Source organism: Bubalus bubalis, chromosome 8 (genome assembly GCF_019923935.1).
Source record: "Bubalus bubalis isolate 160015118507 breed Murrah chromosome 8, NDDB_SH_1, whole genome shotgun sequence".
Classification (NCBI taxonomy): domain Eukaryota; kingdom Metazoa; phylum Chordata; class Mammalia; order Artiodactyla; family Bovidae; genus Bubalus; species Bubalus bubalis.
Window position 1 is genome coordinate 31553290 of NC_059164.1, and position 24544 is coordinate 31577833.

A 24544-nucleotide genomic window follows, 5' to 3' on the forward strand; every position below is an offset into this window, starting at 1 on the left:
ATATTGTCTTTATTCCTGAGACTCCAGCAGATTGCCTAAAAGTTGCATTGGCTCCTGTGTTTTTCACTTGAACTATCTGTTGAGATCGTAATCTTAAATTTAAATCTTATTCTATGGAATAGTATAGCCAAAGCAGAAAACAAAACCACCCCACAGGTCCTGTAACTTACCTTTTCACTCTCAGTTCATATGTAACAGTATTAATATCAAGGTTCACAGTAAGGCCAGTAGTAGATACTGGTGCCTACCTTGAGATTGACATGGATTTTTAGTAATACTAAGTTTATATTTTGATGAAATTCAGGACATTCACAGTAATCTGAAAAGCCAAAAATAAAACATACTACGCACCAGGCTGCACCTAATAATGAAGTACTTTATTCTGCATCAAGGTATCTGGATAATGGAGCTGCATTTGGGGCACATTACAGATGAGGAATGATCCATATGTGGTGAGTGCAAAACTCAATTACAGAATTACTTCCTAGTATTACCAGATACTCCATTACCAATGCTTCATTGAAAGTAAAACATGATTTGCCACACTAGAAGGCTAGAAGTGAAATATGACAGAATTTAAACAGGCAGATATAAATGTAGCACCTATCTGTATTTAAAAAAAAAAAGCTTGAAAAATCAAATACTGAGGAAGAGCTCTGGCCTTAAGCCCATTATACCCAAAATCCAACCAGAAAGCCAGTCCATTACTTCTTTTAAGCAATTCATTGTATAGAAAAAACAAACGCTTGATGAATTCAGTGACAAAAAGGGCACTTTTTGGCTAAAACTACAAAATAAACTGGTTTTCTCAAAACATTTAGAAAAACATTTCAAGTCATTTTCAAAATGTTTAATTGATACAGTGATCTTCAGAAAAACTTACCTAGTCCGTGTAGAAATTCATCTTGAAATACAAATGAAGCAAAATGATACTTTACGGGTGATATCTGCCCTTCAGATCAGTATTATATGATGACTGTGATTATTTAATGAACAAAAGCAACAACTCTTGAGAGCAGCGTGGCCTCGGAGACCACCCACACCCATGTAATTGTACATACCAGGCTTTGCCGTCAAGTTAAGGAATGGGTGAATGCGTTCAGTAGCAAAGGTCAAATGTATTATCACAGTCATTGAAATTATATTTCCAAAGTTGTTCTTTTTTCTATCTTTTGACTTATTTTCAGATAACTGGTGCAGAGAATACAGAAATCCTCCTGCATTGTATGTGATATTTTAGGTGGCCTTTCATTTATCTTGATTTATCATTGCTTAAAATCTTCAAAACAGCTTACTTTGAGGCTCATGACAGTGCCTGGCACATGGAGATGTAGCCTTTTTATTGCCTTTAAACACTGTCACACCATCTGATTGCCCCACTGGTCTTCACAAAGCAACTCTTTTGGGGTCTGCTCCAAGCATAGACCAACTGGTCTGAAGTGTATTGGCAAACTAAGCATCCTGTAAGGCAAGCTAAAGCTTTCTTCCTGCCAGTCAAGTGATTAAATTCACGGGGGCTGCATGTCTCCACAGATACACTTACTTTAGGTAGTGATAGTCAAAAGCACAAAGCATTTATGCATTCAATCACATAGCCAAACAGAAAAACAAGTCTCCTGAAGCCATTTAAAACTAGTCGTTCCAAAACCTCCTGCAACCACTTTGCTCCGTTAGTACCATCAAAAACTTCCCTACCATAAACAAAAGGTATTTGCTGCTCTCCAAATATAGGCACTGCTCCGTATCACTGAACATTTATTGGAATTTCCAACTAATAACTGTCAGAAGCCTCAAAAAACGTGAAATTTTTCCAGCTTTACTGTCACCAGCCAGAAGTAAAATTTTTCAGTTATTCGCCTGTTAGCTAATTAAATTTATTTTTTAAAAAACAGTTGGACTTATCTTTATAAAGTATATAAAATTTTCAGAAAAAAAAAAAACAAAAAACAATTTTGCTTTCATTGCATTACTGAGTACCTGAGGTAGTTGAGTAAAAATGCACGTTTAATACCCCTGCCAACACCATTCAGCACTTCCCTTAGGTTATTTATGTTAGTGTTAAACTGAGAACAGTTTTTCTATGCTAATAGGTTAACATTTAAGTACTTGTAACAATTCTGTTCTGATCCAATTTTAACAATTGGACTTAGGAGCAATCTAGTTTTACTTGATGAGTTTCATGAATGCACCATTTAAGCCAATTTCTGGCATCATGGGGGAAATGAATGTTTTTAAAAATTAGATATTTGTTATACTGAGAAATGCAACAAAAGGGAAGTGCAGAGTTCGTCTCTTTCCCTCCCTCCCCCCTCATTTTTTTCTTTTTTCTTTTTTTTTTTTTTAAAGCTGGGTGTCATACATTTCAGAGAGCATAAAGTATACATTCTCACAGAGACAGGAGTTCGAAAGTTGCCTGGTCCTCAGAAACAACTGGCTAGGTAAAAACTTGTGCATGTGATGCTGGGTAAGGGGTCGGCGCCCGGCTGTTGGTTAAGCAGTCTGTCTTTGGTTTGGCGTCTGCCTCTGTGGTGGGCTGTTTCCTGAGCCTTCACTTCCGCCTTGACTGAGATGGTCCACTTTGCAGAGCTTTCTGCTGTTGGTGCTGCTTTACCTGAGTCAGAATTTCCTGAATTTTTCTCTGGGCAACCTGCAAAAGGAGAGGGCCTTGAAACGTCTACCTGATCAAGTATTACAGGAAATTATTTTACCTCTTCCATTTTTAAAATTAACTTCAAATTAAAATTTGAAGATTAAAGACACGTACTAATTAGTTTGCTAGCAGAGTCTCTAAAATCACCTGCTGAAAGGGGATTTAACGTATTAAGCATCAAACACAGCCTTGAATATTTGTATGGCATGGAGACACCCACAGGAGAATGGCTTCCGTTTGCGAAGGCAGCTGCAGAGCTGCCCTGACACACTGGAGCCCACTTGCCTGGCAAGCATAGAAGTGACCAGTTATCTTGACGACCACTTGGTCATTCTCATCAGGAGTCTGGTCACGGGGAACAACAACTTCTGCACTTGACAAATTCTGGAGCTCATTCACCTGAAGGAGATAAACAGAAATCATGTTAAGTGGAACTGTTGGGGTTTTTTTATTTTTTAAAAAATTACCATTTCCTGAACGCTTGTACCAAAATATGTCTTTGTAAATCTCATCTAATATACTAATAATTCTATTTGGTTATTAGTATTGTCCCATTTCAAGATAATTAAAACTAATCCCCAAAGAAACTGACTTACCTACAGTTACATAAATCAATAACAAAGCCAAATTCAAACCCTAAAAATCTGATTCCAAAACATACTTGCAGTTACTTCCAAGTCATTTTCAAAGCTGTTTACAATTTTGAAGTTATATATGTTAAAGAGAAACTGGAAACCAGTTTTCAGTTATAGAGGATGTGTAAGTTATAAAGGTAGATGAAACTTTTTAAAGTTTTCATGTCATTTAGTATTTTTGCACAATAGAAATAAAAAGCTGATGTTTATCAACAGAAAAATGCAAAAGGCCCCTCAAGAGACAGTCCTCTCCCACAAAGTGGTCTGAAAGAGAGGCGCTGCTTTCCCCAGTAGCTGACACCCAACCCTCAGGAGGAACAAAGGGCAGTCTTCTCCAAACCTTGGCCCAGGTGTCCTGCTTTTATAAGTTAGCCCAAATTCAGGGACGTGGAACTCCTAAGTACCTTTCGATGCTTTCCCTGTCATACCACTGCACAGGTTTTGCTGAAGTACTTGCCGTTTTGCCTCCTTTTCCAATAACTCTGCCAGCAGCAAAGGATGGCACTCTGATGTGAGCTTCAAGTTTCACCTCTTCTTTAGGACTAACAAAATTTTCTTCTTTAATTTTTCCATAAATTCTTCCCTGAGCCTACAGATGAGAACATAGCCTATCAGTGTCATTCAGGTAGGAAAGGCCAAGGGTCACTGATGTTGCAGTGGGCAAAGTTAATGGCCTGGCCCCACGGGAGCAGCCCTCTGCAGGGATACATCTGCGCCTGAGGGTGGCCCGCTGCCCAGGAGGTGGCAGGAGCCCGCGCAAAGGTGGCGACAGTGGTGGCGTAGCACCGCTGCGGCAGCTGATGACTGACCGTTGGCTCCAGTCTTGAAAGGTAACACTCTCCTGCTGGCAGTAAGATAGTAACTGCAGTTTTCTTGAGTAACAGAGACTGAATGAACTACAGAGCCACCCACAAGGCTCACAGGAAGCCAAGCTCATGTCTAAATGGGCCAGCAAGGAGTATTTTCTGTCAAACATTTCTTCATCTTAGCCAGATGGTTTCTACTTTGACGGAAGCTACAAAATCAAGTTAACATATACAACTGATGCAGTCAAACAGATCCTGTCAATTGCTGCATACAACCAGAAATTATACATAGTAAATCTCTTTTATGTATAGCCACAAATTTGCTCTGCTATACACCAAAGGAAAAAGAAGCCAGAGTTGGTTTCATCCAACAGGCTGCCACAGCAGAGAACAAAAACACAGGTACAAAACATGTTTTCATCGGTGCAGAGAGAAGCTCATTTTAGGGGGTTACAGACATTCAAAAAATTCATCTTAGTACCCTATATTTCAGTCATCCTCAAAGTCTCAGGCCACAGGTATAATTTTATTAACAGTCGAAGGACACACAGGATATATGCTGCTACTGCCTGCCAAGTCGCTTCAGTCGTCTCCGACTCTGTGCGACCCCATGGACTGCAGCCCACCAGGCTTCTCCGTCCCTGGGATTCTCCAGGCAAGAACACTGGAGTGGGTTGCCATTTCCTTCTCCAATGCATGAAAGTGGAAAGTGAAAGTGAAGTCGCTCAGTCATGTCCGACTGTTAGCGACCCTATGGACTGTAGCCTACCAGCCTCCTCCATCCATGGGATTTTCCGGGCAACAGTACTGGAGTGGGGTGCCATTGCCTTCTCCCAAAGGATATATATTGTCCTCCAAAACAGTATTTATAATTTTAAGAGCTTATTTTCTAATATTTAGATCTGTTTCTAATACTTAGACCTCTAAAATAATTTGTAATTATCACTGATCACATAACTGATACTGAAGCATTAGAGCTTTTCTTACGTGTCCCGTTTAAGACATGGGCAACAGAGGGTATGGAGAAACAACCTAAACTTCCCAGCATACAAGCATTATAAAAATTATAAGATCCATTTATAAAACAGTAAGAACATAACTTATGTTTGTATTCATCTTTTAATATTTCAGGCTAAAAGTAACTCGTCCTGTAAGTATCTGGGGGAGGATGCATTTCTGAGTTTTGATCTGAACTGCTAGGACCACAAGGCTGGTATGAAGAAGTAAATTTCTTGCCTGAGTCTGAGCCTAGCCAACTGTACCTACATCTCAAAGCACCTCCTTTTGTTTCCTGTACCCTGTAAATGAAATGAAAAATAACTCAGATTTTTAGTGAAAAATGGCCCATGGAAACAGAGGTCAAAGAAAGTGATGGTTTATAACTTAGCTATGTTTTAGAGCTAGGAGAACTAAGGCTTAGAGAGTTGTCCTGTTAACACAGCTGCTAAGTAGTAGAAACAGGACAGGCGTTTCCGGTAAATCACACTGAACTGAGTAGCTGCTTTTACCTGTGACAAACCAGACACCCTACTGAGTTTTGTGGAAGAATCATATACTCAAAGGTATGTATGTATGTGTGAATCTGAGGCTCTAGCATGGCCTTAGTCTGATTCAGCCCAGGTCTGCTTAACACACCAGTGCATTTATGCTGTTTGCTGTGTGTCCAGCACTATTTTAACTACTTGATTTATTAAACCATATAACCTTGTTTAAACTTTGTGGATGTTTTTAACCCCAATTTTACTATGAGGAGCTAGCTAGGAAAAGGTTAAGTAACTTGCCCAAGGTCGTATTACTAGTAAATGGCAGAGCTGGTACCTGAACCAGCAGCCTGGCTGCAAAGGCTCTGGTCTTCATCCCCCTACTGCACCACCTCTCAGGACAGAGTGGGAGGCATTCTGGCCCCAAGCCCCCCAAAATGACCCATGGTTCATACCAGGACAGATGCCTCAAGAGTCCCTGCCCTTTCTACCTCTAAAATTCTGAAGATTAGAGTGACTAATCGAGAAACTGGACCAGGGTGTTAACCGAAGTTAACTCAAGGGTAAGAGGAAAAAGGAACATCTGAAGTCAAGGTCGAAGCTTCTTAGGGACAGGAGGAAAGATTAGAGAGTAACAAAGCATACAAACCATTCTTATCACCTCACCTTCATCTCTGCTAACAAGGCACTGAGCAAATTCCCTTGGGAGATAGGCAAACCCAACGACCATTACACAACTCTCAAACCGAGGTTTTGGTGTATTTTTAAAATGTAATTAACATGGGGAATGTTTCTACTCTGTTCTCAGTCTTAGCAATTTTCACTGAGAGAGTCCTTCTACTGAGTACTGGATTTATTTAAGGGAGAGGCCAGGTTATGGAGGTTCTGAAAAGAAGCATTCGTCTGTCATCTGTGCACACACTCCAGGGCACGTACCTTGAACTGAGCCTCCGGAGGCCCGGTGATAATGACCATCCTCACTTTAGCATCTGGTGCTTCAGCTGGAGCGATCTGTAACAGACCAGAAACAGGTCACAGCACTTTCCAGTTCCACTGATACCAAATGTTACACAAACTGCACATGACTTACTGAATGCAGAAAATAAGCCTTCTGGAAGAAAGTTAGAGAGGCAGTGGTGAGCGCGGGTCCACTAGTTATGGCTCCTGCCTACACTTCGCCTGGCCCACTTCACCGACAGGGAGACCAAAGGCTAGGGCAGTCGTCACCTGGCCGTGATGACACAGGCAAGTGGAACTGGGGGAAGAGCCGTGTCTGGCTCCACCGTCATGTTGCTCCTCGCTGCACCAGCGGGTGCTCAACGTGTGGTCCTTGGTCCCACACGCAGCATCACACCCTGGGCTTCCCACAAGTGCAAGAAACTGCTCGGGTCACAAATCTACAACGTGGTATGTACACATACGTATAGATACATGGTACGTATGTCCCCCCAAAGTACACTCACTGGAGTAACACGTAGAGTAAATGTTAATCTGACAGAAGAGTGAACTCAGACTCTTCTATTTTAGCAGAGCATATGAAATCACACAAAAGGCCAGGCCAGGGATATGCTGCAGAGACTGTTGAAGGGAGAAAAATCCAGTGTTCCCTCAGTAAGAAAGGATTTAGACAGTTGGCTGGTAGGAATTGTTTGAAGAAAAATTTTTTGCTAGACATTTGCTGTGCAAGAAGCAACTCCCTATAGTAAATAATGGGAGTAGGAAGCAAAAACTACAATAAAAGCTACCGCACTTGCCACTCAGTGTGATCACTATCAATGACTGACAGTCTAGTACACCTTGTCCTACACAGCTACAAATCAAGACCAGGTTTTTTCTTTTACCAGAGTCATGCTTTCTCACTCCCTGAAAATAAAGCTAACATTTCTGTTACTTAGGCCCAAAATGATACTATTCCTACTTTGGGCACTAATTTTGAATCTGTAAAAAAAAAAAAGCCAATAATTACTGTAGGCCACACTCAGAATTATTCACAGAAAACCCCTAGAAAGAAGGTAATATTCTGATTTCCCTCCCCCGTAGCCCTCACTGGGCCACCCAGCCTGCGGGATCTCAGCTCCCTGAGCAGCGACCTAACCTGCATCCCCCTGCAGTGACGGCACGGAATCTTAACCACTGGGGGACGTCCCTGGCTTCCTTTTTTAAAAAGAACTTTTGTCTTTGTCAGTACTGGTGGTAGAGGCCTGGAGGGGAGAGCACTCCTATACTGAGGTTCAGTTCAGTTGTTCATCATGTCCAACTCTTTGTGACTGCATCATACCAGGCCTCCCTGTCCATCACCAACCCCCGGAGTTTCCTCAAACTCATGTCCATTGAGTTGGTGATGCCATCCAGCCATCTCATCCTCTGTCATCCTCTCCTCCCACCTTCAATCTTTCCCAGCATCAGGGTCTTTTCCAATGAGTGAGTTCTTTGCATCTGGTGGCCAAAGTATCAGAGCTTCAGCTTCATGCATCAGTCTTTCCAATGAACATTCAGGACCGATTTCCTATAGGATTGACTGGTTGGATCTCCTTGCAATCCAAGGGACTCTCAAGAGTTTTCTCCAACACCACAGTTCAAAAGCATCAATTCTTCGGCGCTCAGCTTTCTTTGTAGTACAACTCTCACATCCATACATGACTACTAGAAAAACCATAGCCTTGATGGACCTTTGCTGGCAAAGTAATGTCTCTGTTTTTCAATATGCTGTCTAGGTTGGTCATAACTTTTCTTCCAAGGAGCAAGGAGCCAATTTCATGGCTGCAGTCACCATCTGCAGTGATTTTGGAGCCCCCAAAAATAAAGTCTATCACTGTTTTCCCTTCTATTTGCCATGAAGTGATAGGACCAGATGCCATGAGCTTAGTTTTCTGAATGTTGAGTTTTAATACTGAGTTTAAAACTGAGGTTAGGAGTACAAGTTGCTCTAATGTCTGAGAAGCTGAAAAGAAAGCACATGCCCTGAGACTCACCAGATCCATTTGTGTAGACGCATGTGAAAGAATAAGGTTGTATATGACAATATGATCAAAAGAACTTACTCCATCACTGTGCAGGAGAAATTTGGAACAATCTTAACGTCCAGTAAATTAACAAATAACTATGGTTTGGTGATACCAGACATACAGGTACATATTAAAGTCCCTACACGGGAACTTACATTATGGAAATCTAGCCAAGTGTTAAGAGTGCTAAAGCACCTTTCACATTATGCATGTTTCAGACTTTTTGGAAAGAAAAACATTTTACCCTCATCATCAAAACTCCAAGAAAGACAAAGAAAAAGAGCCTGGTGTCTAAATACCCAATTCTTGTTCATAAAAGATTTGATGGAATTTTTCCAAAAACAACGTATCTGGTAGGTTCTTTTTTGTGCATGAGCATGTTTTAATTTAATTCATTAATCAGGAAACTAACAGGATAGTAAAGTTAGTTCACCACTTGGTCTTTTTACCATGTCTTTTCCTTTACCTGTTTATTTTGGCCGCATTTACTGTTCACATATTTTGTTAATCTTTTGCTGCAAGACAGCATATGAGGGCTGCCCTGTGTACTTTGCTTTTTCCTTACCTGTGTGGTGTATGTACACGGCCGCCCACTTGGTGACAAGCGCACAGCTGTGCGCGCCGCCTGGTCAGCAGCCTAGTGCTCTCAACACCCCTCCTGCTGGCTCTTTGTTCCCAACCCTCCCTCCAGTTCCTCGCAACTGCTGATTTTTCTCCTCCATTTCCAGTTCTGTTTTTTCCAGAACTTTCATAAGTGGGATCATACAGTATATAGCCTTTGAGTCTTCTTTCTCTTAATATAATATGTGTGGTCTTTATCAATAGCTCCCTCCTTTTTAGTGCTAAGCAATCTTTATTTTGGACATGGGTTTGGCTCCAGGAGTTGGTGATGGACAGGGAGGCCTGGCGTGCTGCGGTTCATGGGGTCGCAAGGAGTCAGACACGACTGAGCGACTGAACTGAATCTTTATTATACAGATAAGCCACAGTTCATGCATTTCCTAGTTGACTTCTTCCCCATTTCCCAGTTATAAATAAAGATATTATAAACACTTGAGTGCAATGTGGGTTTTTTGGTACCATATTCGAATATTTATAAGACATAACCAAAACAAAACCTCCAGTACACTGATGTTTTCCTGACGAAAGCTATGGCTATATCAAGGCTCTGTCGGCTTGTGTATTCCTTAAAACAAATGCATTACAGCCTTGATTGTTAGGACACGCAGTAGCGTCATCTGGGAGGGAGGAAGGGACTAAGGCCGCCCCCGGGGATGAGCTATAAGAAATATGTCCAAGGACATGGCGGAGCAGGACCCCACTCCAGTGCTGGGCTCTCTACCTCCAGACTGCTTTTTCTGGAGAGAGAATTTAGCTTACCTTGTTTAAGCTAGTGTTGTTACACGGAGTTTCCTACCACACCCTACGTAACCCCAGTATAGACTGCTACATTCAGTTCACAGAAAGTGACAGACAGACTCACATCTCTGTGGCGTGCTGTCCTCAAAGCAGAGGAGAGCCGCAGCTGGCAGGACAGTACCTTAATAGACGCTCCTGCGAAGCGAGAGAGCTGCTTGATGTGCTGCCCTTGCTTGCCGATGATGGCGCCTACAGACAGCGCTGGGATGAAGAGATGGACCGTCTCCGTTTCGGATTGCTGCTGGAAAGACAGGACATCCGTGTTCAGTGGACACGGATCAGGCTGTGGTGTGGGCATAGGGGCGGGGGCATTCTTGTACTGTTAGGAATATTAGCATAGTTTAGGAAAAATCACCACAGTAAGTTGATATGACTCTACCTAACAGGTTGGCAAGTTCCCATATTCATCCTGAAAGCATTAGTATTTATAATAATACCACTTTTCTGTGTACAATTTCCTTAAAGCTTAGAATGTTGAGTTACAGAATTACAACAACTTTTGTGGCACTTAATGTTGGTCCAGCAAATGACATAACCACTCTTAGCACACAAAGGTTGCTCGTGTCAATAACCACTTCCTTCTCTCCCCGTAAGCCCTGTGTGGGGACGGAGAGCATGCCAAGTCTTCCGTTTCTTTCTTTGTAGTATGTACAGATATTGAATCACCGGAAAATGTATGTCAGTTATACCTCAGTTAAAAATTCACCACCCGCCCCGAAAAAAGTTTAATTGAGTCACAAAGGAAAGATGCTCTACTGGACCAAGGAAAAGAAATCAACAGCTTTGTTGTCTCATCTGCATACATCCATCTGAAGCATCTGTAAGACACTTTCAACTGAAACTTTTAAGGATTATGAGACTAAAATAAGCACATCACAGAAAAGTTGACCCCCAAAAAACCCAATTCCTGTATCTTTCCCTGACAGTTATATTGTTGTATCTGAGGACTTTTTTGGGAACACTTCAAGAAAGTATGGTTTCCAGTTTCTCACTAATTTGTCTAACATTATAGTCAGATCTTTCAACATAAATCTTGTGCCCATGTACAAATACTTCTAAGATTTTATGTAATAAAAATGCTGGATTGCAGCATGCACATTTAAAGTTTATATTTCTAAACTCTCATGTTAATTATCTTACAGTCAATAAATGTGTAAAAGACAGAGGGAAGTCATTTTGGTTTAAAACATGCCTTTCCCACGTACAGAAAATTAAAGCAGCGTGTGATTCTAGACCCGATGTCTTGTTTCCTACACAGAAAAATCGGAACTCTGCTCTTCTAAGCCTCTTCCTTTTTCTGTTAACCACCCCTGCACCCTGTGCCCCTTCAGTTCCTATCCAAGTTAACCTAAAATTCAACTCCAGAAAGTATTCTTGACAAAAGCCATTGTGCTTTTCTCTGATCACGACACTTTGTTTCTTCAGCGTCAGTATAAATAGATGTGCGCACATTATATTCTTCACAACTTGGTATTTCCTATGTTTCCCAGGACGCTGTAACACTGCAGGTCTTCACACAGCTGTCAGCCTAATGAAATCTCCCTGGGGGCTCGGTAAGCATTCTTAGAACACACACCAGAAGAGGTTTTGCCTTCCCACTAAACTCTTGCCTGTAGAGATCTCTGGAAGAGGCCTGTCCTGCACAGCCTGGCCAAACCAACTTTTACTGCTATTCATCAGGGAAGAACAAAAAATAAGTCCACCCTTCAGTATTTCCAAGTCATAGGAACAATGCCTCTTTCTGGGAAGCACCATACATCACAGGCTGCCAGGGCGTTATGCAATTACCGTAAACTATCCATTCCAGGGGCTTCCCAGATGGTGCAGGGGTAAAAAACCCACCTGTCGGTGCAGGAGATGCAAAAGGCACAGGTTCGATCCCTGGGTCAGGATGATCCCTTGGAGAAGGAAGTGGCAACCCACTCCAGAAATCTTGCTGGGAAAATTCCATACACAGAGGAGCCTAGTGGGCTACAGTCCACAGGGTCGCAAAGAGTCAGACACAGCTGAACACAGCAACTCATTTATTCCAGAGGGACAATTTAAGGCCTTTCTTAGTAACTGGATAGAACTGAATTAATGATGACATTGCCTATAAACTGTGCTCAATGTTAATATCAATTTATTTTGTCATTCCGGTCCTTATATTAACCAATTTTCTAAAGTAAAGTGAAAGTTGCTCAGTCGTGTCTGACTTTTTTGCGACCCCATGGATGTCCTTGGAATTCTCTAGGCCAGAATACTGGAGTGGGTAGCCTTTTTCTTCTCCAGGGGATCTTCCCAACCCAGGGATCAAACCCAGTCCTCCCACACTGCAGGCAGATTCTTTACCAGCTGAGCCACAAGGGAAGCTCTTCTAAAGTAAAGATAGGATCTATTTTGTCTTGCTAAGAACATCCGTGTAATGTTCTTCTGAGTACACTTTTTTTAAGGGGGGTGGTGAGGAGTCAGGGCTCTGGCAGTAATAAAGACCTTTGTTTTTTTTTTTTAAGACTTTTCTAAGGATCAGACTAAATCTATCATGTAACTTGCCAAAATCTGCCCCATTGTATTTTGCCATGACTATGTAATTATTTGCTTTCTGGGCCACGTTCCAGGAATACTTTATGCTGCTTACAAAATACAGAAGATTTAGAAAGACAAAAGAAGTGAAGAAATAAGAGCAGAGGGACCTCAACAGAAAAGAGAATCAGAAATGCTGCTGTTCTACAAATTTGGCTCTATGCTTCTTAGCAATTAATTAAAACTAAGAAAAAAATTAATAACATGATTTATCATATATTTGAGAGAAAAGCTATTTGTTTAGTAAAAACTGGTTTTCCTGGGACTGACCCCAGAGCGTAACTTCTGAATGTTCTTAGTGGCCTGAAGTACCAGGACCATCAGACCAAAAGTCCCCAAACCTCACAGTACAGCCTGAGCATCTCAGCCTGGAAGAAACACACTGACCACCACAGCTACGAGAAAAGCCACAGGCGTACCTACTGCCATCTCAAAAGCTGGACAAAGCAATCATCTTTCCATCAGTGGTGGGTGACAGGCTACTGGTGCTTTTGTTTCACTGACCTTGGGGAGGTGGGAGTGAGGTAGCAGATGATGAATGAATACATAGATCAAGTGAGTGAAGCTGTGGGAAAGGAACGGCGGTCAAGAGAAAAGGACTGAAAGGAACAAGCAGAAAGAAGGGCAAAGTCATGAAGAAAGCATTGCTATGCAGACAAAAATGTTCCACGCTGGGATGAAAGCAGAAGTAACAGAAATCTACAAGGCAGGTTAGCAGGAAGTGAAGGAAGCATGCCAGGAGGCGGTGCCCCAGACTCAGGGACTGTGGTTTGTGCTCTTGACAATGGCACCTTAATGAGAAAGTGACTCATCAGATGTCTGCAGCCTGATGAAGACCTTTCTGAATGCTACCCAGATCCCTCTGTCCAGTTCCAAATCCAACAAGCACATCCCTAACCATAAATTACTTCCCAAGCAAAATTTCCTCGAGGAGTATAAGGCACCTTATACTGGCACAGACATAAATGTCCTGTCTACCGGACAGTCACTAAACCAGCCCAGTCTTATATGGGACTCTGCATGGTAAGCCATACTTTCAGGTTCAGTTCAGTTCAGTTGCTCAGTCGTGTCTGACTCTTTGTGACCCCATGAATCGCAGCGCGCCAAGCCTCCCTGTCCATCACCAACTCCCAGAGTCCACCCAAACTCATGTGTATCGAGTCGGTGATGCCATCCAACCATCTCATCCTCTGTCGTCCGCTTCTCCTCCTGCCCCCAATCCCTCCCAGCATCAGGGTCTTTTCTAGTGAGTCAACTCTTCGCATGAGATGACCAAAGTATTGGAGTTTCAGCTTCAGCATCAGTCCTTCCAATGAACACCCAGGACTGGTCTCCTTTAGGATGGACTGGTTGGATCTCCTCACAGTCCAAGGGACTCTGAAGACTCTTCTCCAACACCACAGTTCAAAAGCATCAATTCTTCGGCGCTCAGCTTTCAGGTTAGGACACCCAAATAAGCAAACAGTTTTTACTTATAAAGTTCAGAAGCCATAACAGTGGGTTATGACAAGTCTCTTTCACCTGTGAATTTAAGACTGAGGTGGTTTTGAGAAGATTCATCAACTTTACCTTTTCATGTTCCACATTCTTCACATGGAAGTTAATGTTCACCTACGTTACCCTGAACCCTTCTTCCTAAACCCTCAGAGGTGAATGATACTCAGGCCACAAGCTGCTTCCCAGTGGATTTCTGCCAGATGCCTATTGGCAGCACTTCCTCTGGAGTCCTTGGCAGCCTCTGTGCTTGAAATAACAGAAGAACAAAGCTGCTCAACTGAAAGTTTGCTTAACTGGTGAAGTCTGCCAATGAGTAATTCCTAATCATCTATCATGAGGAGATAGAAGAATGAGCAAACAGTAAGGTTAAGTGTATTTACTTTGTGGGGAACAGAATCTAAGACATCACAAAGGCACGGAGACAAGCATGCCAGCCAACAAGACCAGCCTCCAGGAACCTGGAAGGATGCCAGCATCTCCCTTTGGCTTGTAAGATACATACTCCTGGGGGTTTTTTGTTTTGTTTGTTGCGTTTTAATGGATTTTGGCCTGGAACTGGAATTGAGTTTACTCAACTTCATGACCTGAACAGAATATTTAAGTCTTTTTTAAAAAAGGCAAAGAAAGTTTCTCCATATACTAAGTACAAGACCTCTTAGAGATAATATATGCAATGAGTTATTTACTTTGAGATTGTTTACCAGCATATGAGTCACACCCACCATAAGACATCCTAAAGAGGAGGTCTAAGACTCCATGCAAGTCATTTGATCTAACAGTCCCTTTCAAATTATAGTTTTGCTTCTTAAAGACCACTTCAAAGTAGATAAGACCCAAGAAAGTGTTCACCTTTCTTGTCTCTTCCATAAGCAGAAAGTTAGCAATTTTAAGATTACACTGTTGTTCTAGAGGCTTGGGAAGACTCCAAAGGCACTATCAAAATGATGGGGACAACAGCTCTTGAGCTAACTTCTGCCAACCCCAGCGCAAGCTGCCAAACCATCCAGCTATGGCTGCTGTTGTGTGTGATGCCAATTCCAGCTCCTCCTCTGCTCACTAGCTGCCAACTGCCTCTTCCCTACTGTGTGAGCATCTCTGAAAGGAGCATTTCCTGTCATTTATAAACTCGAAGTCTGCCAATTAAGTACTGCATGAGCCAGCTGCTAGGCAGGAACTAGAGACTTTTTGTCTGCTGGAAGAACCAACTCTTTGGCTCTATTGGAAACACCAACCTGGCAGGTTCGGGAAGAAGAGTACGTTTTAGGGGGAGGGACGGGCAAAGTTTTGGAACAGAACAGAGACAAGGAATTTATCCAAAGACGAGATGCATCAAATTCTACTTCATGTTACAAAGCACAAGTAAGAAAACATGAGCAGAAAAATGAAACAATTCTAAAAGAGGAAGCAGCGCATAAAAACAGAGTCAGTCTTTGAACGATTTAGTCATCAATACCTACTCCTTGCCAGGCAATGTATAAAGTAAACACAGAGATTTGCTACTAACCTACAGGCATTGAGGATAAAGAGACTATCTTTGTGAGTAACCTGACTTCTCGGTGAGAATGTCTACAGAACAGTAATGCAGGAGTGTTGTCAAGTGCCGAGAGCAAGCACCTACCGACCTTTAATTCTCTAACCCAGTTTTTAAATACGGGCACACCCCAGAGACGCTGCAGATTCAGTGTCAGACCACTGCATTAGATGGAGTATCAGAATAAAGTGAATTCGCACACATTTTTTTGTTTCCCAGTGCATGTAAGTTTCTACTACACTGTTGCCTATTAAGTGTACAACAGCATTATGTCAAACTGTACATACCTGATTAAAAATAATGCTATTGGAAACATGGTTACTAATACATTTGCTCAATGCAGATTGCTGCAAACCTTCAATTTGTAAGAAAAAATTTCAAATTCTGTAAAAATTAAAACTGCTGGAAAGAAGAGTTCTTAGAGATCATTCACCTAGCTCAGTTTCTTCACTGTGTGAATGAGCAAAGAAGCCTAGAGCAAAGAGGAGACTGACCTACAGCGACAGAGAGATGGTGGGGCCCAGGGCCTCCCTCCAGGGCTCACTTTCTTCCCACCCATCCCCTTTAGCACCAAGTTACGAACACAGTAGCCGCGTCACATCACTTTTAGCTGTGGCGCAAAACTTTGTGGGTGAGCATGCTAAGTTTTCTGCTGTGTCCAACCCTGTGGGACACCACGCTGGACTCCTCTGTCCATGGGATTTCCCAGGCAAGAATACTGGGGTGGGTTGCCCTCCTCCATGGGACCTTCCTGACCCAGGGATCAAACCCATGTTTTTTTAAAATCTTTTGCTTTGGCAGGTGGGTTCTTTACCACTGGTTCAACCTGGGAAGCCTCACAAAGCTTTAGAATCAAGTCTATTCACACGTGATATGAAATTCTGATACCTATCTTTAGATTAAGGAGCTTTGTTACATGGTTTCTAGGCTCAAAGAGGTTTGAAGTGGCAGGTGAGCAGCAGGGGAAGATGCAAATGTCGCCAACAGCAATGGCAGAAAGACACACACTACAAGGCCAGAGCAAAAGCTAATAAGCACACCCAACAGCTGGGTGGCTTCAAGGACAGGCAAAGGAAATTCGCACTCTTACAGGGATAAAATATGATCAGTCTCATAACCCGTGTTCTTTGCAGACCTCCAATGGCTTTTTATTCTACAAGTGCTCAAAGCACTAACAGAACAGAGCCCCCACCTTTTCCCTGAACACCTCCCTCAGTTTGGTGTAGCAGGTACCACTCACAACTTTATATCATAAGAGAGTCAAACAGGAAGAAAGAGATAGAAAAGCGAATTCAAGAAGGAAGATCCTAGAATGTTAATTTTATTTCACGATTGTCTTAAATTATTATTGATAATGCAAATGAACTGAGAACTCCTTTCCAAAAAAATTCTTGTATACAGTGTCTGCTAGGCTGCACTTATCTTCATGCTATCACTGGCCTCCTATTTCTAACCTCAGGGAAAATGCTACTCTTAAAAAGCAATTTAAAAATTACAATTTCTTAACACAATTATTTCCTAATGACACCTGTTTACAAAACAAGTAAGAGCTGTTTATAATGTCTGCACACAAACACACATACACAGCAGATTTGTGGGCAAGACGATTTGAGCCCACCACTTAATAAAGTACAGCATGAAGAATGGAAAACGTATCTAGTCTTTACTGACCTTTCAGGTGAAGTTCAGGATGAAGGAAGCCTATTCAAAATCCTCTCCTTTACATTTAAAAATAAGTAACCTCTTTCCCCCTCCCCAGAGTCTCAGATTTTTCTTTTGATATCTGAAAACACATGTTGACAACCCTGCCACCCAAGAACGTCAAAAGAAAGAACTCATGTATGTCTACAAAGAGAAGAAGGTCCCAGTGACAAGAACCGGAAAGCCAGATCCACAGTGACGAGTGGTCCCACAGGGGTCAGGCTTCACCTTAAGATTTTCCCCAATTAGCACTTAATGTCACACCCCTTGAGGGCGACAGAGTCTGACCGTGTCCCTTGACGTCACCCCCCTCAACCATAAGGAAACGCAGGGCACACTCTCTTACCTCAAACTGTGGGTAAGGAGGAGTCATAGCTGATGGGGGCCCTGAGGTGGGAGGTGGCATCCCAGATGTGGGTGGGAACAGACCCAAGGCGTTCAGATTTAATCCAGGAATCAGATGTGCTTGCAGCTGCAATAGTAAAAAAAAAAAAAGGTCCCTTCATTTTACAATTACAAGATCAAGTACAAGTGAGCATTTATATGTGATAATATCCAGATTGTGACCTCTTGTCAAGTAAAGAAAAAAATCATTTTGTGAGTTAAATTTTAAAACAAAGCAGATGTTCCATGTGATTATACTTCGGGTTACAGGTTATGTCTGCACGTAATTCTTGCTATTTTCAACTCCATGTGCTGTCTGCCTCCTCTTTGATCTGAAGGCACACCAGGTTTCTCCAAGCAGGGAACACAGGCTTCCTTGCCTTTACGAGCAGCTCTCAGTGCTCAGACATACATGTTATCTGTATGCTCTGGGCACACAGTAAAGAGAAACTGAGTATCCTGCATGAATTGAAGAAGCAAGCAAACAAGATATGTTCATTAAAAAGCAGAACAGGTAACAGATATTAAGAGATCTTTACTCCATGAAAAAAATTTGGTGGTCCTGAGTCTATAGACCTAAAACAAAACCAAGCCCTTTGGGAATCAGGTTCCATCCTCCTGTCCCTTCAGATAAACCTATCTTTGGAACGGATCCAGGAGCCAGAAATGGGATTTGGTTTTGGTTTCATTTGCCAAGGGCTGAGAAAATAAGGTGGAGACTGCAGAGTTCAGACTTGAGCATCCTCAAGCCTGTTTTTACAAGGCCTATGTGGGTTTGGATTTACTCCCAGGTGACCCTGAAACATCTGGATGAGCAGTGATCATGTGAAGGTAGGGAGGCAGTCATGTGGGGGTAAAATGATTAGCAGTTAAGGCACTTCTCACAACGGCAGTACCATTTTTACACTTTCCCTTCTTTCAGGTGTAATGTTTCAGATGGCAGGCCCAACAGGAACTTTTCTTTTTTCAATCATTTACTTGAAAATTCAAGATGGACTTTTGAAATGCTACATTTTCCATACCATTCCATCCATTATGGCACGGCAGCAATGCACTTTAATTACCTTACCTGCGCTACACAGATTGTTTTGTCATTTGAAATTGTTTTATCAAGGTTTACAAGTAACTAGGTTTTAAATTTCTCTTCATAACAGTAGTTTTTTATATATGCACTGTATCTATTATAATCCTAATAAGCATGCAATGTAGGCAGTAGCCCCATTTTACAAATGAGGAAACTGGTGCTCTGAGAGACCAAGTATGTCATCTATGAGAATAAAGCTACAGCTAATAAATGGTTGAGCTAAGATTCAAACCAGTTTACACACTCTAAAGCCCACATTCCTATAATACTACAATCTCCCTCAAATTCACACTGTATGGGAGAGATTAGCCTTTTTTAGAGAGGTATTAGCCTTACCTCACAGGTAAAGAAGCTAAGGCGCAAAGTTGGCTAAAATCACAAAAGATGGCCAAGCCTGAAGTCCAAGTCTGTGTCTGCCCAACTATCCCAGGGCACTCACCCTGGTGCTCAAAGTCAATTAGAAACCACATCTAACAATGACACCATTAAAGAAATCAATGTTAAGGCAATTGAAAACATCTTTGAACTGTTCATCAAAACAAAGACATTTCCTTCATAAGAAAACTAACATTCATAGAAGCAATATCGTTTTCGTAAGACTCCCTGATTTTCTTCATTATCTCTTCCTCAGCTTTGGCACATGTTTCCACGTTGCCTTTCACCGTAATGGTGCGCTCCGGATTGTACAGTGTCAGCTCCTGCAATCTGCAGATTGAAACAGAGAGGCAAGAAAAAGACCGGAAATTATAGGAGGGAGACAGTTAATAATAGTTCAACCACAGATGGCAATTCAAACCCAACTGTGGAGGCTGGCAATGTGTAAAAGTAGGTGGTTAGACATCATGAAATTTGAGTAAGCCCCAAAAGTTGTGAATACAAGAATTGTAAAGCTGCAGGAGAATAGAAAATACTGCCCCTCCCACCTTCTCATTAAGTATCTCTGGGTGTATGCAATTCAACTAAGTCCATGTTTTAAACAAATTATACTTCTTGACCACTTAAGGTGAGCTTTTTTCACAACTGAACAGTGAAATGTAAAGAAAATGATCCAGAGGAACCCACAGTTTTAGTGGAACCCAAGAACCAGATGAATATAACCTTTAATAAGTGCATTTCTAGTCTGCACTGACCAACTGGGGTGTAATTGGCCTTGTCGTGCAACTGCATTTTTTGGTCACCAAGCAAGGGATAAGCAAGAAAATATTCCAAAATGGCACCCAGAATTCATATGTCTAAGCTTATTTTTGTTGCTAATTTTAGAATTTAGATTGACATAGGCTTGAGGAAATAATACATATCAATCCATTTTGACTGAATTTAAAAAACAGTCCCTTGATGACCATTTAGACAACTAAAAAGCTAAGACGTAACAGCAATATTCAGAAACTCCCTGCCGTTTCAGCTCCTGTAGAAGCGTCAAAATCCATTCAGATGACACTGGGGCCATCTAAGTCTCAGCCATTCAACAGCCTGGAAGGGAGACCCACGGGAGGCACTTACCATGGAAACAAGACTCAGGAAATGGATGGAAAGGATACAGAATATTGGGACAGTTTCCCTTCATATTCGTAGAGTTAAAACTCTCATTTTCACTACTAGCAAAGTGTCTCAAGCTAAACATGAGCCAGATGAATGGGATGTTATTCGTTAACTTCTTCCCATACTTGTTAAAATATAAACATCTACATAATGAAGATGCTTCGTCTCAGACCCCGTAAACAAGTGTATGTCTCCTCTTCAGGCTCAACCCACTCTCCCCTGAAAAGCATTTTCTATTACAGCTTTTAAAATAGCTGCTTCCAGAATAGCCTTTATGATGTATTTTTTCTCCTCTTAAAACCTTCCCCCTTTCTGAGCATAAAATTCAAGACAGGGTAGGATCACTTGTTCTTTTTTACTGTTCTGCAGTTTTTCCTTTCCCACCAACCGGGACTCTCCCCTTTCCTTTCCACCCCCACTTCTACGAAAACTCCCTGCTCCATGAACATACTGCCCCAGTCTTTCTCTACTATTCTTCATTAGTTCATCAGTCTCTTTCCCCCTCAACTTTTTAGGGTGCCCTAAAGGAAATAAAAGTCACCCTCAGAAGAGAAAGGCCTTTCCACATAATTTCAGAGCATTCATGGACTGTACGCATGGGAACCAGCCTCCAAGATCCCCACTCCCCAGTGACCGACCTCCCACACTGACTGAAGCTGACTTGTGTCAACAACCATAGGAAAAATGGTCAAGAGAGTGACTTCTGAGACTATGTTACAAAAGACACAGCTGCTTCTATCTTGCTGTCTCTTAGGTTGTTCACTGTGAGGGAAGAGAGCTGCTATGACTTGAAGGTGCCCCTACACAGCCCTGTGGAGGTGCTGAGCTGAGGTGAGGAGCTGAGGCCACATTCTAAGAGCAGCCATCAGCTTGGCAGCAACATCAACAGACCCCCAAAGCAGGACTACCCAGTCATGCTGTGCTCCTGAATGCCTGCTCCACAGAAACCAGGTGAGCAAGAAATGTTTACCCTTGTCTTTAGTGGCCAATGTTGGGATAATCTGTTATACAGTGATGGATAATATGCAGGGTTATACATTCCAGCTTTCCGAGCAGATGCCAGAAAACCCCAGCAAGACTTCAGTGAGGAAATACGCATGTCGGGTATTAGCGTGTCCTGCCTTTGTAGTGGGAACAGAGGACGCTTTCACCGTGGGTGACAGACAGCAGGCAGGACAGAAGGGGTTTGAGAACTGAAGCATAAGTGGGGTGGGGCAGGCCAGCTCCAAGAGTTGTGATCCGCTTCATACATAACCTATGGCTCGGAAATGGTATTTTTCCAAGTTTTCTAATTCAAAAGAAAGCCAGGCAGCACTTACGGAGATATTGTGATTTTAGTGTCAGTGTCCTGCTCAATTTTTTTAAGATTCCGTCCTTCCTTACCAATGAGACGTCCTACAAAATTATTATGGGCTAAAATCTTCAAAGGAATCTCTTCTGTGCTGTAAAGAAAAATAAAATAAAATAAAAAGGCCATCAAATCAGAGTAAGTATACCTATTCTAGGGTAAAAGGACAATATTCATTCATTGAACACTGACTTCCTGCCTTCCGTAGGGGAAGCATTCTGCCAGGTACGCTGTAAAGCTTGCTGACCATTAGCCCACATTCTAGCAATGCATGAAGAGAGGGGGACAAAAAAACACTGGCAAGTATTTGGATAGGAGTTAATTTTTAAAAGTTTTCTTTTATTCATCTCAGGGAATGTCTTCCAATAATGGATTCTAGTTAGCTCTTTAAAAACACCTTACTCAAACTCATATTCTGAAACCCCCGATACCAGAATACCACGTACAACACGAAACAGGATGGTTTTAGAATAATGTTTAAATACCCCCCTGGAGATAAAATGCATGATTTAGAGAGGGAAACAGAAGAAACTCAACAGGGCTACACTTTGGAGGGAAGAGTCTAAGAGTAAGAGAGGGGGCTTTCACTTTTCACTTTGCACCTTTCTGACTTTCCAAGTCATGGACATAGCACTGTGTCAACATGTCATTGGGGTCATCTAAGTGGTGGGCTTTTCCTTCACTTTTCTCTATTCTAAAAAGGAATTTTATTCTTATAATAAAGCAACATATAACACCTTCTAATTAAAATATATGTAATGTACTTCAAAGGTCCCTCCAATTAGGTCAGGTTGTTAGGCCCCCAGGCCAGGACCAGTATCTTCCTCTGGACCCTCCCTTTCAGCACATCTGTGCTAGATGCCTCAGGCAGCAGAGAACCCGCCTCTGCTCAAGGCTCCCACAAGAGACTGAGAGCTTCAACTGGAAACACCTAAGTCAACATCCAGCTTCCCACGACACAAGACTGGGGACTTCCCAGCTCCGTTCTCCCTGCTCCTGCAGGGTGGGCTGGCAGACGCAGGCCGAGCTCCAACGAGCTCCAAGTATAGGAGTGAGGGTTTGGGGTCCCTGCTTTGGGTAAATCCCAGGGATGCTTCTTGGACCTTAGGTGAGCTTCCTATGACCCCAATTGCCTTCTTTTTACAGCTGAACTTTTCCAATTAACACCACTCGCAACATAGCCAAACATGAATGAAAACGAAGCGTTTAAAAGATTTATGCTCTATAACCACCAAAACAACAGTGCCAACCCTCTGTCGCTCTTCGGGACAGCATTTCCCTTTGTCTGCTGGCAATTCCCAAAAATTATGTCAAAGAATCCCCAAAATAAGACCGCATAAATATCAACCTCCCCACCAGTTAATCCTCCTTACTCACAATTTTATATCTTGAGCTTCTTTATGCATAATCTCCAGAATAGACTTACAAGCTGCAGAGGTGCCCTCAGGGGTAGAGAGGATAGTAATTGACTTCTCAGCGGCACCTGCATTCTCTTTCCGATGGACATCAATTCTTAGGGTGGGCACAAGGGGAGAGGGAAACAAGAGCTGTAAGCGTGTATTCACAAAACTCTGTCTTCACCACCTATAAAGTCACAGCACTTCTGGGCAAAGAGTGGGTGACTCACTTTCCTCAAAAGCAAGTCTTGATAAGCTGTCATCATGGATGAGGCCAATGTTAATTCCAAGAATACTCCCCTCTCTCTGCTCATGCAGGGGCATCTCTTTATTCTGCCCAAGCTGCACGTACTTAATTTTAAGTGCCACAGGTCAAACATCTCACACCCAAGAATCTGGGTTCAAACAAAAGGCTTTCTTCCACTCAAAACACAAGGGAGCCTGGAACCCAAGCCTAGAGGACTGGAGCTGGAACCCCACAAGCCGGGGGCTGCTGACTCCACCGATGCAGCGTGGCCACCGTCCGTCACGGTGGGATTTCACTCCCGGGCTCCTCTTGCCGGGTTTTTTCTCCACGTTGCCTTCCCGATCAGGGCAAAGTCCACAACAAACAGGGCAGGAGTGGAACCCAAAGACAGGGCGGCGGTTCTTTATCAAAAGAGGCAAACGGCCGCTAAACACGCCATTATCTTCAGTCTCACTGGTCCTTATACCAAGGTGCCGTTCTCTTCCAGACCTGCACAGATGCAATTCAGTACTGGCAAGAGGACGGGTGTCTGGGACACGCACATCTCTGGCATGGTGCAGAGTATAGAACAATCTGCTTGACTGCTTATGATCTTTTGACCCAAGAATTCTACTTCTTGTAATATCTCCTACGGATGCAGTCTCACACGTGGGCTAAGAGTGGTGTTTCTCACCCTCCGGCAGTATCGGCATGTGGGGTCAGGCTAGTTCTTTGGTGTGGAAGCTAGTCTGTGCGTTGCAGGATGTTGAACATCTCTGGCTTCTGCCCTGTAGACACCAGTAGCACCCCCGCCCCCATCTAGGTGTGACAACCCAAACTGTCTCCCAACACTGACGGATGTCTGCTGGGGGACATCACCATGGGGTGAAGCCACTGGTGCGAGCATGTGCACCGCTGCACTGTTTGTAATACAAGGAAAATTGAACTATCTTGGAAATACCACTCAGGAGGAAACGGTTAAAGAACATATCCGTATCACACAGCTGTTCATAAATGTGGTAAAATTACAGATGCCAACACAGCAAAAGGTCCTTGATCTTATGTGAAAAAACAACACACTACACACCATGATATGAACTCCCTTTTAAAGCTACATGTGTTAGTAGATACGAGGAACAAGTCTTATAAAGACATATTCCCAGCTCAACAGTGGTCACCTTGGGGGTTAGATGGAGATTAACTCTTTTATTGAATGACCACTACATTTTGCCAATAAAATCAAGGCTTGGATTTCATTTTCCCAAATGCCTAATTGAAA

At 42.5% G+C, this 24544-nt stretch overlaps 1 protein-coding gene across 8 annotated transcripts in view; it reads right to left on the bottom strand.

The window, feature by feature from the left end:
- Positions 1–356: 356 nt before the first annotated feature.
- Positions 357–24544, bottom strand: part of IGF2BP3 (insulin like growth factor 2 mRNA binding protein 3) — a 146103-nt gene continuing 121915 nt past the window's right edge. For 6 of the 8 annotated variants that reach the window (XM_044946539.2, XM_044946540.2, XM_025290974.3 and 3 more), the window contains 9 exons: positions 23020–23154; positions 21614–21736; positions 19325–19460; positions 17634–17759; positions 10118–10237; positions 6509–6583; positions 3743–3874; positions 2936–3049; positions 357–2647 (listed from right to left, as the gene is read on the bottom strand). In XM_044946539.2, coding sequence (XP_044802474.1) covers positions 2549–2647; positions 2936–3049; positions 3743–3874; positions 6509–6583; positions 10118–10237; positions 17634–17759; positions 19325–19460; positions 21614–21736; positions 23020–23154 — 1060 coding nt within the window. In that variant the 3' untranslated portion in view covers positions 357–2548. The remainder of the gene's footprint in view (positions 2648–2935; positions 3050–3742; positions 3875–6508; positions 6584–10117; positions 10238–17633; positions 17760–19324; positions 19461–21613; positions 21737–23019; positions 23155–24544) is intronic. The other 2 variants (XM_044946541.2, XM_025290975.3) reach the window with 1 other exon arrangement.